Here is a 12,742-nt window from a genome sequence, read left to right as displayed (position 1 = left end):
GAAATATGTGTGAAGTATATACATTTTCAACAGAATTATATATTTAGATTTTTAAGCCTTTCACCATTTTACAAATATTTAATAAATAATACTTAATTTTTTCAGCTGTTGCCTTTTTTGATGACAACAGCAGTATATTCAGGCAGTTAAGACAGGCAATGGGAATCACTACTTTTCTCTCAAGTGGAACTGTTTAAATCGGAAATACATTTCATCTTATGGAATACTTGCTAAGATAATATGCTTAAACTGTTTCATGTCATATAATACCTGCAAAAGATGTATGTAGCATCGAGAATTTGTTAACCGTCCAGTCTAGAAACTGAAGATCATAGTTGTGTTTACATAATTTTTAAAAAATAGCATACTGCTTAAGACATCTTAACAAAAATCAGAAATCTGCAATTTTCTTAAATTCTAGTATTGTTCCAGTAGCCTTGCTATCCCATACACAGTTACTGTCAGAGACCTGGCCGTGACCTTGACTGGCCAGTTCTGCCTTTGAAGTGTGACCAAGTCCTTGAGCTGTCATAGCCACTCGACTGAGATGAATGTTGACCTCTTTTTCTAACTTGGAAATCCAGAGCTGGAAAGTGTTTGTCTGAGAGCTATCGCTTGCAGAATGTAAAATGGTACTAGTGATACTTAGTTCGTTTCAAACAAAAAAATCCAGATAGTTAGGAAATACAAGTGAGGAAAAAAATTGCAAAGGATTAAAAAAAATAATTAGAATCAAGTTAAATTCTTAACCAGTTTAATTGTTCATGAAGTAGCTTTCTACTTATGACCCATAGTCAGAGCAACCTTTACCAGTTGTAAGTCCTGTACCTGTAAAGAAAGTTCAAGTAGCCAGATGTGTTGGGTAGAGATATGTTTGGGTTTTTTTATAATCTTGTGTATGCAAGAGTAAAGTATTTCTGCATGCTTAGCACTATTTACTTTTGCTAGCACCACAGAATGATGTTATCTCATTATAAGGAACCGAGTTTCCAGAAAGTCTGAAGAATAAAAGGTGAAGCGTGTAAAACTTGATGTTCAGGTAGCATGAGAATTCTGGGGCCAGTGTTCACAGTATCTGTTAAATTGTCTTCATATTTCTTCATTTCAGTGGAGCAAAGTATTAATGAATAGGCTAACAGTAATTGATTAAAGAACCCATTATATCCAAGTTTGCTCGGTGAAGAGTAAAGAATATACTCTGTAAAGAATTAATGTAGATTAACTAACATTCAGAACTCAGCTTTCAATAACTGAAATTAATTCAGTTTTATACAAATTCTTTTGAATTCAATACCAGTTTCAGTACAATTTTCCTCATGAATCTTTAACAATAAAAATATTTTCAAAGGTTTCATCAAAATAGTTACAAGGTTCAGTTTGCAAGGAAAAAAACAGTAAAGTTGCACAAAATTTACTTTGGCCTGTAGTTACAATCCCAAAATATGCCAAAGAAACATTCTGGAGTTAATGCACTAGTTAGATTCAATGGTAATGTACTAGAAATGAGAAATATTTTTAACTTTTTATTTAAATTGAATTAACTTTAAGCCAAGGCTGAGCAAAAATTGAGGTTTGGTGGTCTTGGCTCTGGAATAGCCAGGTGATGGTAGTACAGTTCCTTTGCTGCAGAGTTCCAGGTGTCTCTAGATACTTTTGTTTTTTCACAGAGCTGTCTAGCTTGTGTACCATGTTCACTTAGTCTGTTCTTCTGGGGAGAAAGTTGTAATATCTTAAGAAATAACCATCTGTAGCTGTTTATTACCTCCTGTTAGCTGGAGGCTATGACTGTCTTTCCTGAAACGCCTTAGCAGTTCTGTCTTGCAAAATCCGAGTTTGTTTAAATCCCAATTTAAACTAGACTGATAAAGGTAGTTTAAACTAATCCACCAGATTAGTTTGCACTCAGGTGGAATGACAGAACTCACATGGTCACAGTAGCTGAGCTTTGGGGAAGGTAGCTGCTTCTTGTTGTAGGGTAAGTTCTTAAACTACCCTATTTGAACCCACAGGATGACATTCAATTGAACTAGTTGCTTATCCTATTTTGGCATGTAGTTTGATTTTGTTTATCTACTTATTTAGTGTTTCTGATGTTGGACTTGTGTTCCAGTACTGCTAAGTGATTTCGTCTTTGTCTAATCTTAAGATATTTGTGCTTGTGGGCTTGGACAAGATTGTCCTTCAGGAAAGAAAAAATATCTGTGAAAGTTCAGGCACGCATCTGAATTTGATGGAGTTTGTGTTTGAGCACCTTTCTCTCCACAAGCATCTCAGAAGTACAGTAGAACCCAAAGAAACTTCTGAAGGTAGATGAGCCTGGAAAGTCTCCGTCTGGAGTTCAGCTCTTCACCTGTAATTCTATACACCAAGTTTCAGTCTATTTAACTGGTCCACTTTATGTATATTCTAAAGAAAAAATTAGTGTAGCACCCCAAAAGACACTAAAATTGTAGACTGAGGGAGAGAACAGCCAATATGTAGTAAAAATTCTGTTACTACCTAGGTATGAAGTTGGCTTTCAGACACTTGAAGCCTGCATTCAAATTCTCATTTTTCTTTAAATTTCATTGTAATTGTAGTTTAGTTTGGGCTAGTATGCAAGTCTAGGACTCTCTTAGACACAAATACTTAGTTTCCAAAAAAGGCTCCTAAGTAATTGTTTTTCTTTAGAAAATAAGTATCTATTATTGTTCATGTTGCTGTGCTAAAGTTTTTTTTGTAATTGATAACTATGGTAGTAAGAAGTAAAATAAATAATACTAATTTAGAAATAGATACATCTTACCCAAAATCACTGTTTCATGCTGATATTTAGACATCATAAAATCTGATGGACTTACCTATTTTTCCTTTAAATAGCTTTTTGTTTGGAAAATAGCAGCTTATAATAACTGCAAAAATGATATAATATTCAAAGTTTGATAGTTCATATGTAGAGTGAGGAAATACTCTACATATTTTTATGGAAAAATATATATAATTTTAATAATACATGGATGAATTTTGCATTTGCCTGCAAAGGTAGTTGTGCATCAGTACTGTTATCAACACATGAAAGAACATTGCTTTGTAGAAGAAACAAAATGGTTACGGTAGTTTGATATAAAGTAGTTATTGGAAAACTACAAGAGAAGTAGGGGTTTACACTGATATTAAGCTTGATCTTGTCAAATAGTTGCTTCTTAAGGCATCTCTTTAACATTGACAGTATAAAATCTGTTATCTGTATACACACAGAGGTGTACATGTTTTGGTATGTCAAATGGTTTGACTTCTTATATGCAAAGGATCAGAATTGTCTCTGGAAAACTGGAAAATGAAATAACAGTAAAAGTTGTAAGTCTGTTTCTGTTCGTTTTTTTCAAACTGCTTTACACGTAGAAGCAAAATGCTCTAGAATTGTGATTCCCAAACTTCCTTTGCTAGACCCTACTATAAGCAGTGAATGCTCCTGTCTTTGAAGTGTTTTTTTTACTGCTAATCATACACATATGACTGTGAATGCTGGCTGTATACTATTTACGTCATTACACCTTAAATAGGAAGCGCCTATCGTAAATCATGCTCTTACCTGTCCTGTTGTGGATAGGTTACGCTGCTTGATAATTTGCCATACAGTAAGTTACAGGGCATTCCTACTGAATATACAAAATTAAAATCAGTAACCAATGGTTTAGTTGTCAGGTGTAAAGTGCTGCAGAGTGTTATTTACATGGGTATTGAAACTTTATCTGCTGGGGTTTTTTGTGCAATTTTCCATGCTTTGGTTAAAAAAACAGAACATAAATCCAAACTAGCCACATGGTTCTTTTTCGTGATTTTTTTTTTTTTTTTCTTTCTGCAGCTCTACTGAGAAGTCATTTCCTTGGAGATCGTCAGGTATTATCTTTTACGTGTACATTTTGCTTTAAGCCCAAAAACCTTTATTTTCTTGGCAGTCATTGCTTGTTTTGAAGTGAACTGAACATTAGTAGCAATGCTACGTATCTTTTTCAAGTATCTTTTCTAAAGTATAACATTAATATCCTCTTTCTCACACATGAAGAGACTTGTGTGTTCCTCTGTTGTTGTAAGAGGTTGTTTTGGCTTAGAGGTAGTTGCAGGTGCTTTACTTGCACCTTCTTGTGCTTTTGCATTTTTATGTGAGATGTGACCGTAACAAAAGTCTTGTGTATTGGGTCTCCTTTGCAATTAATTCAAAATTACTTTTGAGTCTTCCCCTTGGCAGGTAAGGATCATGAAAAAATACTGTATGTTTTAAGCTTGAAAACTGATTTTCTTTTTACAGATATTCTTATTTAACTGAGAAAATCTCCAATAAGCGAAGGTTTTTCTGAGAGTGCTTTTTCTATTTTTTTTATCTCAGGATAGCTTGAACTTTCTTTCCAAAACAAGAAATGTTTGTCTTGTAGGACTTCTACATCTACTCTTGAGTATATTGGGTGGAATGGGTAGGACTGTATCTTAAAAGTGACATTCAAGTGTCTGTTGAAATAATCCAATCTGTCCTTGACAGATCAGAGCATTTAACTAGTTAGGTTTTTTGCATCTGTTAAAATATTTAATATTGAAGAGTCAGTCTTCAAAACAGTGGTCGTCTCTTTAATGAAGTGTATGTGCAGAAGTCAACATTTGTACTGCATCGTGTTTCTCTAATTCAATCATGTACTTTTGACAGAATGTCATATTCAGCAAAACTGGTCTAATGTAATCAAAATGCAATTAGCGTTTTAGGTAGCTTGTTAAAAGTTTTATTAACCAAGTTCTGCATAGTGCTAATATCATATCTTTATATAAGGATGCATGCAGTTTTCAGAGCTATCCAGTTTCTGCTGTACAAAGAATAACACATCATAGTTATCTGCTTGTTCACTCAAGCATATTCATAATTATGATAATTGTGACTATTTTAGGTAAATAAGTCTCTCAAACTATCTATTTTCCCTTCCCCTTCCTGTTTTTTGTTTTATTTGGAGACTAAGCTTTTAAACTTGTGTATAATTGTCTTTACATGGTTTCAGTTGCCATCACGGTATCGCCTCAGCTAAGGTGAGGCACACATTAGCTTTTTTCCTTTCTTCTAAATCTAATATTCTGAACAGCCTACTTGTCTTGGCATTTAAATTTTGCTAGTCATGGTGGTGCTTTTCAGGTATTCTTTTAGCATGCTTTTAAACAGAAGTCAAATTTGTTTTTTCAAGTAATTGAGAAATCAGTTTTACTTATTCTTTCAATTATTTTTGTGGTTTTGTTTTTGTTTTTTTAATCAAATTATTTCCCCTAGTTCCATAATGTTCCAGTGACAGTTCACAACCAGTAAAGAAACCTTCTGACAAATCTTGGTCATTGTTTTACTGATTTATCTCATCCAGTTGCATTCCATTTCTTTATTTCCTCCTCAGTTTTTCCTGTAACTTATTCTTTGTCTATTGTTTGTTTTTCTCCTTGACTTTCTATTAGTTCCTCTCTTTCTTTCTTTGATCTATCCAGCTCATATTTTTATTTTATCCTTTAATTCTCTCCTCTCATTTGTGTGTTTCTTTTCATTAGAAATCTCCTGTGCACATCCCTGCTAAGAGGTCACTTAACATATGGCAAAAAATCATATTTCTATTTAAATACTGTATGCATTAATATAAATCTAGATGTATATTTCTCACATCTTTATGTATCTAAAGTAAGGCTTTTCTGGAGTAGTTGCTCAGAAATGCGCATGTTTGGAAAAAAAATACTTTTTGCTTAGAATTTTATGATGTACATGATGTGATAAGATGTGACCGTAGCTGTAATTGCTTTATGCATCAGTAGAATTATACAGAATTTTTAACAGAAATAAAAAATGATGTTGTTTTGCAGATGCTTATAAATAGACTATTATATCAGCAGCCATTTATAAAAAGGCTATTATTTTATTCAGGGCACGCTCCTCATGATTTATAGTAGCAGAGAGAGATAGACAATTCATTTTATTGTACACTCTTGCCTTTGTTAGAGAGCTAAACAGTCTTTATTTTTTAGCATTGTGAAAGCATTTGCTTGGTGGCAAATGTGTGATGGAAGCGAGGTTTTGGTTCAGACCTCTGTCTTAGGAACATCTGTATGGCACTGCACAATGGAACTTTATTCTTCCTGTGTGTTTCTCCCAAAATTGATTATTTGTCAGTTTGACATTGATTTAGTATCATGTAGTATCAAGTAATTAACTTGATACTAATTAACAGGGCGATGTATTATTTAAACAAAGAAGATTGAAGATTAAAATACTGAAGTTGAATATAATTATAATTTAAATGTCCCAGTCCCCGCAAGTATTTTATTCTAAAGAATATGTAATACCCACTGATGTCTGTTATGATCTGTTATCGAGTTAGTGTAACAGGAGCTGTGGAAGTGAGTTATTTCAGTGTTGGTTCTCGGTATCATTTCTAGGCATACTGATGATTAAATTAATGGAAGTGTAGTAACACTCCTTATTAAATCTTAGTTAAATTTGGTCATAATACTCCTATTATAGTAAATTAATTAGCGTCAAATTTTACTAGATGGTTTTGACCTAAGGATGTACTACTGATAAATAACTGTGCTGACTACCTGTAATTTCTAAGATATATTGATTTATTTATTTTTTTTTAATCTGGTATTTGAATAGTGTTCAAACATTTCTCATAATAGCAATTAATGAGTAACATTTTTAGTATGAATGTTCCATTATGGCTAATTGTGCACATAGTGAGACACCAGCATTTTGTGCACAGCTATTGGTAAAAATCAGAGTATTTCTTTACAGCTTGATAGGTACAAATACTCTTGTGGTTTTTAGTTCTCTTTTGAAGTATACTGTAAAACAACTGTTATGAAGAATTTCCAATAGCTCATCTGTCAGGGTTTTTTGTTTTGTGTATTGTTGGGATTGTGTGGGGTTTTTTTCCATGAGTGCCGCTAGATTATATATATCAGGGTATTCTTTGTCAGTTTGAGAAGTTTTTCTGAGCTATTGCATAGAATTTATTTCAGCCCTTTTTTCCATCTTCCTCCTACCATCAAATTTCTGCAAACTCCTAACAGTTTTGCCTCTTTCTGTAACATGCTGTTATATTCATTTTCAAAGAGCACTTAGCAGGCTTCACTGTCCGCAACTCACAGCTTTTGACACGAAGCAGTCGCAGAAGTTTTTACTAGACTATTGCTTCTTAGCATGTTTCTTTTGGTGTCCACTCTAGGCTCATTCATACACTTCTTCAGCAAGAATTTACGTATCTGGTGTTACCTTTAAACGTAACCCACATTTCCTACTCCCCTTCCTCAGGGGAGGTTTAGATTGGATATTAGGAAAAATTTCTTCACCGAAAAGGTTGTCAAGCATTGGAACAGGCTGCCCAGGGAAGTGGTGGAGTCACCATCCCTGGAGGTATTGAAAAGATGTGTAGATGTGGTGCTTAGGGACATGGTTTAGTGGTGGACTTGGCAGTGTTAGGTTTACAGTTGGACTCAATGATCTTAAAGGTCTTTTCCAACCTAAATGATTCTGTGATTTTATACTGCATCTCTGATGCCTGTTCTTCATCAATAAGTGTAACATGATGGCAACTGAATGCTTAACGTTTCTGTCAAAATAATTTAGATTCAGTTTTTCCTGTTGTTTCGTGTCCTCATCTTTGTCCTTTTTTCCCAGACTATGTTTAACTTTTTCCTTTCTTCATAATAGTGTTGTGATGTCTCCTTTCCTTTCTCTTATGTATGATGACACTTTCCTTTGCTGTCTGTAAAGTTCAGCTAATATTCTTAGAACTGAAGTTAGCTTAAGAGTTGTTAACAAGTAAACATTTGGGTAGTAGTATATGAAGTAAAAAATGTGTAAAATTTGCAGCAACTTCTGTTGATGGTACGCAAACAGGGATGAAATTAAACTCAGCCTTTTACTTATGAAGCTCTTGAGATGATAGGACCTCAAGACCAAATGATAGCTATCCTCTGTGCATTACAACACAGTTGCACAGTGTTTCTACTCTGCAAAGTATACTTACTAGGTAATCAATTACATTTTTCATTAAAAGAGGTTGGAACATACATTTGAAAAATTAGAATTGTAGAACTACATCAAAACTACAGGAAACAAGATTCTCAGACATTAGTATTAACGTTCTTTTCATTTAGTTTGGTAGATGATACCTGTCTACAGTCTATCTGTAGACTGTTTGTGTTGGAAGTACGTTAGTATGTGTGAGAAAATTATTATGATTGAGTGTGCAGGAAACTTACATATGAAACCTTGCATTTATCTGATTAATTTATTCTTTCAGATCCTCCGACCACCAGTGTAAACAAACCCCAAGTGTCAGAGAGTGTTCATACCAATGCCTATGACATTAGGACAGAACCAGAACAAGGGAACCTTTACTCACCAGAACAGACATCTCTCCATGAAAGTGAGGGTCTGTTGTGTGCATTTTAAATATTAGAATATATTTCTGTATTGACTGTATAAAAATGTAATACAATTATGAATGCAACAGATAACAAAGTTATATAATATTTTATTTTTGTGAAGTTGTTCGATGCTTTTATTCTTATGCTGGCTTTGTATCTACAGGGTCTGTAGGTAACTCAAGAAGTTCAACACAAATGAATTCTTATTCTGACAGTGGTTACCAGGAAGTAAGCAGTTTCCATAACAGCCAAAACTTGAGCAAATCAGAAAACAGACAGCAGCATTCCCTTATTGGAACCGCTGATAACCATTTGGTGAGAAGCTCACGAGCTGAAGGGCAGACATCAGTCCAGGTGTGCTCAAAATAGTACACTTTATCTCTGTCTGTACACTGTAACACAGTTTTAAAGACAATAATTGTATAGCTGGACCTACATTTGTATAGGCTGGAATTAAGGTTATCAAATTACACTTTTATTTCAAACCTTCACTGGTTAAAAAGCAGAAATGGCTTGCAGCAGACATAGACTTGTTTGCTGAAATCAGCATGCATGTGATCTGGTTCATTCACTGCAGCTGAAATTAAGTAAAACTTCTGAGGACTCCTGACTTTTGAGTACGCTGCTAATATAATATCAAGAAAGTATCGCTCACTTGAAATTCAGTTGTCATATTGGGGAAAACCTCTTAGAATTTAGCCTGTATGTAAACATAGTGCTTAAAGGAAGATGGTATTTGTGTTGCTATACCTTATACTGTTTCTGACTTTTTCCCCCCTCCTTTTTCATTAATCAGAATGATAGTAAGACAGTAATTGACAAAACTTTATTAGCTTATACTAGAACTCTTTGCATTACTGTTCCTGAATTTCCAAAGTGGTAGAGTAGTGAGGAAAGAAAGCATAGGTGCTTATTAACATAGAAAGCCAAATAAGAATGAGGAATGGATGGTTTTCTAATGTTAAATTGCCATTTTATACATTAACAAATACTGGTTAGAAAAATGTTATAGGAAAACTTGAAGGAATTATGTTTAGGGTAAAAACTACTCTTCAGCTGCTTTTACATATTGTTAAATTGTGTGTATTTCTTGTTGACTTCTCTGTCTTGTGGGAGAAAAGCATTCACTACATGGCCTAAATGATAAAACTAATAAATGTTTTTGTTTTTAAACAGCCTTCAGTAAATATTGCTACCAACCGAGTCATGAGACGTGTCAGTTCAGTCCCATCCAGAGCACAGTCTCCCTCTTACATGGTCAGCACAGGTGTTTCCCCTTCAAGGGGGTCGCTGCGAGCATCTCTGGGTAGCGGGTATGGTTCCCCATCAGTTACTGAGCAAAGATCCCTTGCTTCTCATGCGTATTCATCCACTACTCTGCCAGTACAGCGGGCAGCATCCCCATATGCTGCACAGAGACCTGCCTCCCCAACAGCTGTGCGGCGGATCGGCTCAGTTACATCCAGACAGACAGCAAATCCCAATGGCGGGACTTCCCAATACCAAACATCAGTCAGAGTTGGCTCTCCTCTTGCCCTTGCTGATGTACAAACCAGAGTAGCTTCTCCATCCCAAACTCAGCTGGGATCTTCTTCCCCGAAGCGTTCTGGCATGACTGCAGTTCCACAGCATTTGGGAACAACACTGCAAAGAACAATTCATGATATTGAACAATATGGACAGCAGTATGATATATATGAGAGAATGGTACCTCCGCGTCCAGATAGCCTTACAGGTTAGTAAAAAGGTAAAGACACAGCTTAAAACTTGGTACAAATCTACAACTGTAGAAAACCAGTAATGCAGATGTCGTTTTATGGATGAAACGTTGTAGCGCTAGGACATAATTGTGGTGGATGTATCAAATCAGTTGTAAATACTGATGTCAAACACTATGTATCAATCATACCATAAGTTCCCTGTGAATAGTGTCTTTAATTTACTAGGTTGCTAACCATGCATTAAATTAAATCATATGTTTTAAGTAGTAAGTGAAATTCTGAGTCTTCCAAACAGGGGCATTTCAGTATTTTTGAAGATAAAGTACATTTTAAATGTATGTGCAGGTTATACACAAAATAAAAGATACTAGGCTGGAACTAGTTTTATGTCTAGTTCTTTCTTAAAATATGTAACTTCGTACAACTGAATTTTAGTCTTTTTTCCCCTAATATTTCTAGGCTATCTCAAAGTACTTAAACTGAAACATAGGGTAGCCATTGTAATATTAGCTTAAAATAAAGCCCTAAAAGGTAGAATCTATACATCTGAGAGACAGTTCTTACTAAGATGCAGTTACTTTGCATTTTAAGTTCTGTGTGTGTTACTGGTTTTGTTCTGACCTTCATCTAAATGAGCACAGACAAGGTGATTTTGCAGTTAGACCATATGCTCTTTTGAACAGACTGCAATGTCTGTTTTTTCTTTTAAACTACTGTACTGCAGGATATCCCAAAATATTCTCATTCCTTAGCAAAAGGTGTAAGGTATCTTCTCCCTCACCTCTGTTTGCAAAACACAGTAATCTACCAGCTTGATGGGGGTGGGGGGGTGGGGGGGTGGTGTGTGTCAGTTTGATATGAAAGGCTATTCAGTAGTTTAAATGAATGCAGTCCAGTGGGCTGCATAATTTGTGATATAACAGCAATCTTGTACTATTAAAATATTATTAAGGTACTTTACAAATACCACTGCTTGAGAATATCACTTTGTCTAAAAAGGTGAACTGATACACCTTTAGAAAAAAGGAGTTATTGGGATAGTGAATCAGTAATTCAGAAACAGATGCTTTAAATTTAATGCTTTTAGTATTAAGAAAGTAATTAGTAACTGTGGTAGTCAAGCTTAGAGAGCATCTTATTTTATAGCCATCTCCACTGAAATCTTTCCTGGAAACTTGAAATGGTGTGACTTTCCTGTGCTCTATGTTACAAACTATGACTAAGAATCCCTCAGTATTATAAAAAAAACTTACATTTTCTAGTATAAATTAGTTTTCATGTTTCTTTAGAAGGAACAGTTCAATATAACACCAGAAATCTTAAACTCTAATTTGTGTATGATCAGTTTTCTGAGAGGAAGTTTGGGTGCGGGGAAGGTTAGTACTTGTAGCAGCCTATAGTATAATCCAGAACTCTTCCCTGCTATATAAGCTGAAGGAGAGGGATGTATGATCAGGTCCTCTCTTCCTTCTGTGCTGACAGTCTCTAAGAAGGGTATCCGTGTGGTGCATGTTCTGGGAAAACTGTAATGTTAATAAGATGAGCGTCTTCCCAGGAGATAGCGTCATCATCTGGGAGGTATAGGACCAATTGCCTGCTTTGCATGGGACATAGGTCCAGTTGCCTGCTTTGCTTTGGTGAAGTCCCTCTGTTTCCACCACCTATAGATGTGTCGTTTTAGTGATGACCTGTGAGACCCCCAAAGGTTTCCTTGCAGACACTGTGATAGAGCAGGTCTGTGATTTTTGGGGGAAAAACATTCAAATGCAGGATACGTTTGGTTACACATCACTACTTAATTGTATTTTGAAGTTGTTCCATAATCTCCATCATTTCATTACCTTTGCATAGTTCACTTAGCATATTCTATTGCTTTGATAGCTGCTAAAGCTTTAGTCCCTACAGTGGTAATGCCAAAGTGGACAAAACAGTATTAATTTTATAAAATAGTTTTTAAAATATCTTTTAAAACCAAAAATTATGCTGGTTTTATGCCCTACTTGAATTTGTAAATGACTAAACATTTTAAAATGTTTGCCTTGGCTATACCACCCATATGTTAGATACTTATTTGCTAACTTTCTTCTAACTCTGTGAACAATTTATGATTTGAGGTAGTGAATAAACGTTGTAGATAAACTCTGCATATAATTTTAGGCAAGAAAGATGACAATAAATTATGTTGTAAGATTGAAAAAATTAGGTTAGCAGTCTAGGAAGGGAAGCATGAGGACTGCTGGTCTGAGACTAAGTGGGATGTATATGATTGTCACACTTATTTACTGTAGTACAATGGGAAATATATTTGGTCATCTTTACTCTGAAGAATTCAATTAAAAGAACAAAACTGGTGAAATCACAGAATAAACGAAGAATGCCAAAAGCAGAAGGAACTGGAGTGAGTTCAAAAGGGGTGAAGGGGAGATTAGGCCATTGCAAGATGCAGTAAAGAAAAGTCAGAGAGTGGAAGAGGACCCCATGGCAAGGTAAATCTCAGAGGCAAAAGGAGAAGTATTGTGTAATTGTTTCAAAGGAAGTAAAAATTCAAGAGACTGGAATACAGACTTTAAAAATAAAAGCTTTTCAAAATTAAA

General features: G+C 35.0%; 1 protein-coding gene across 2 annotated transcripts in view; it reads left to right on the top strand.

Annotated features, from left to right (window-relative positions):
- PKP4 (plakophilin 4) overlaps positions 1 to 12,742 on the top strand; it is a 73,384-nt gene that overhangs the window by 23,612 nt on the left and 37,030 nt on the right. Inside the window, exons 3-6 of one of the 2 annotated variants that reach the window (XM_009334024.1) lie at positions 3,845 to 3,879; positions 8,301 to 8,426; positions 8,591 to 8,781; positions 9,604 to 10,162. In XM_009334024.1, coding sequence (XP_009332299.1) covers positions 3,845 to 3,879; positions 8,301 to 8,426; positions 8,591 to 8,781; positions 9,604 to 10,162 — 911 coding nt within the window. Of the gene's footprint in view, positions 1 to 3,844; positions 3,880 to 8,300; positions 8,433 to 8,590; positions 8,782 to 9,603; positions 10,163 to 12,742 lie in introns of both variants that reach the window. The other variant, XM_009334023.1, reaches the window with a different exon arrangement.

This window comes from Pygoscelis adeliae, unplaced genomic scaffold (assembly GCF_000699105.1).
Source record: "Pygoscelis adeliae isolate BGI_AS28 unplaced genomic scaffold, ASM69910v1 Scaffold131, whole genome shotgun sequence".
Taxonomy (NCBI): Eukaryota; Metazoa; Chordata; class Aves; order Sphenisciformes; family Spheniscidae; genus Pygoscelis; species Pygoscelis adeliae.
This window is presented reverse-complemented; position numbering and strand designations above follow the sequence as displayed.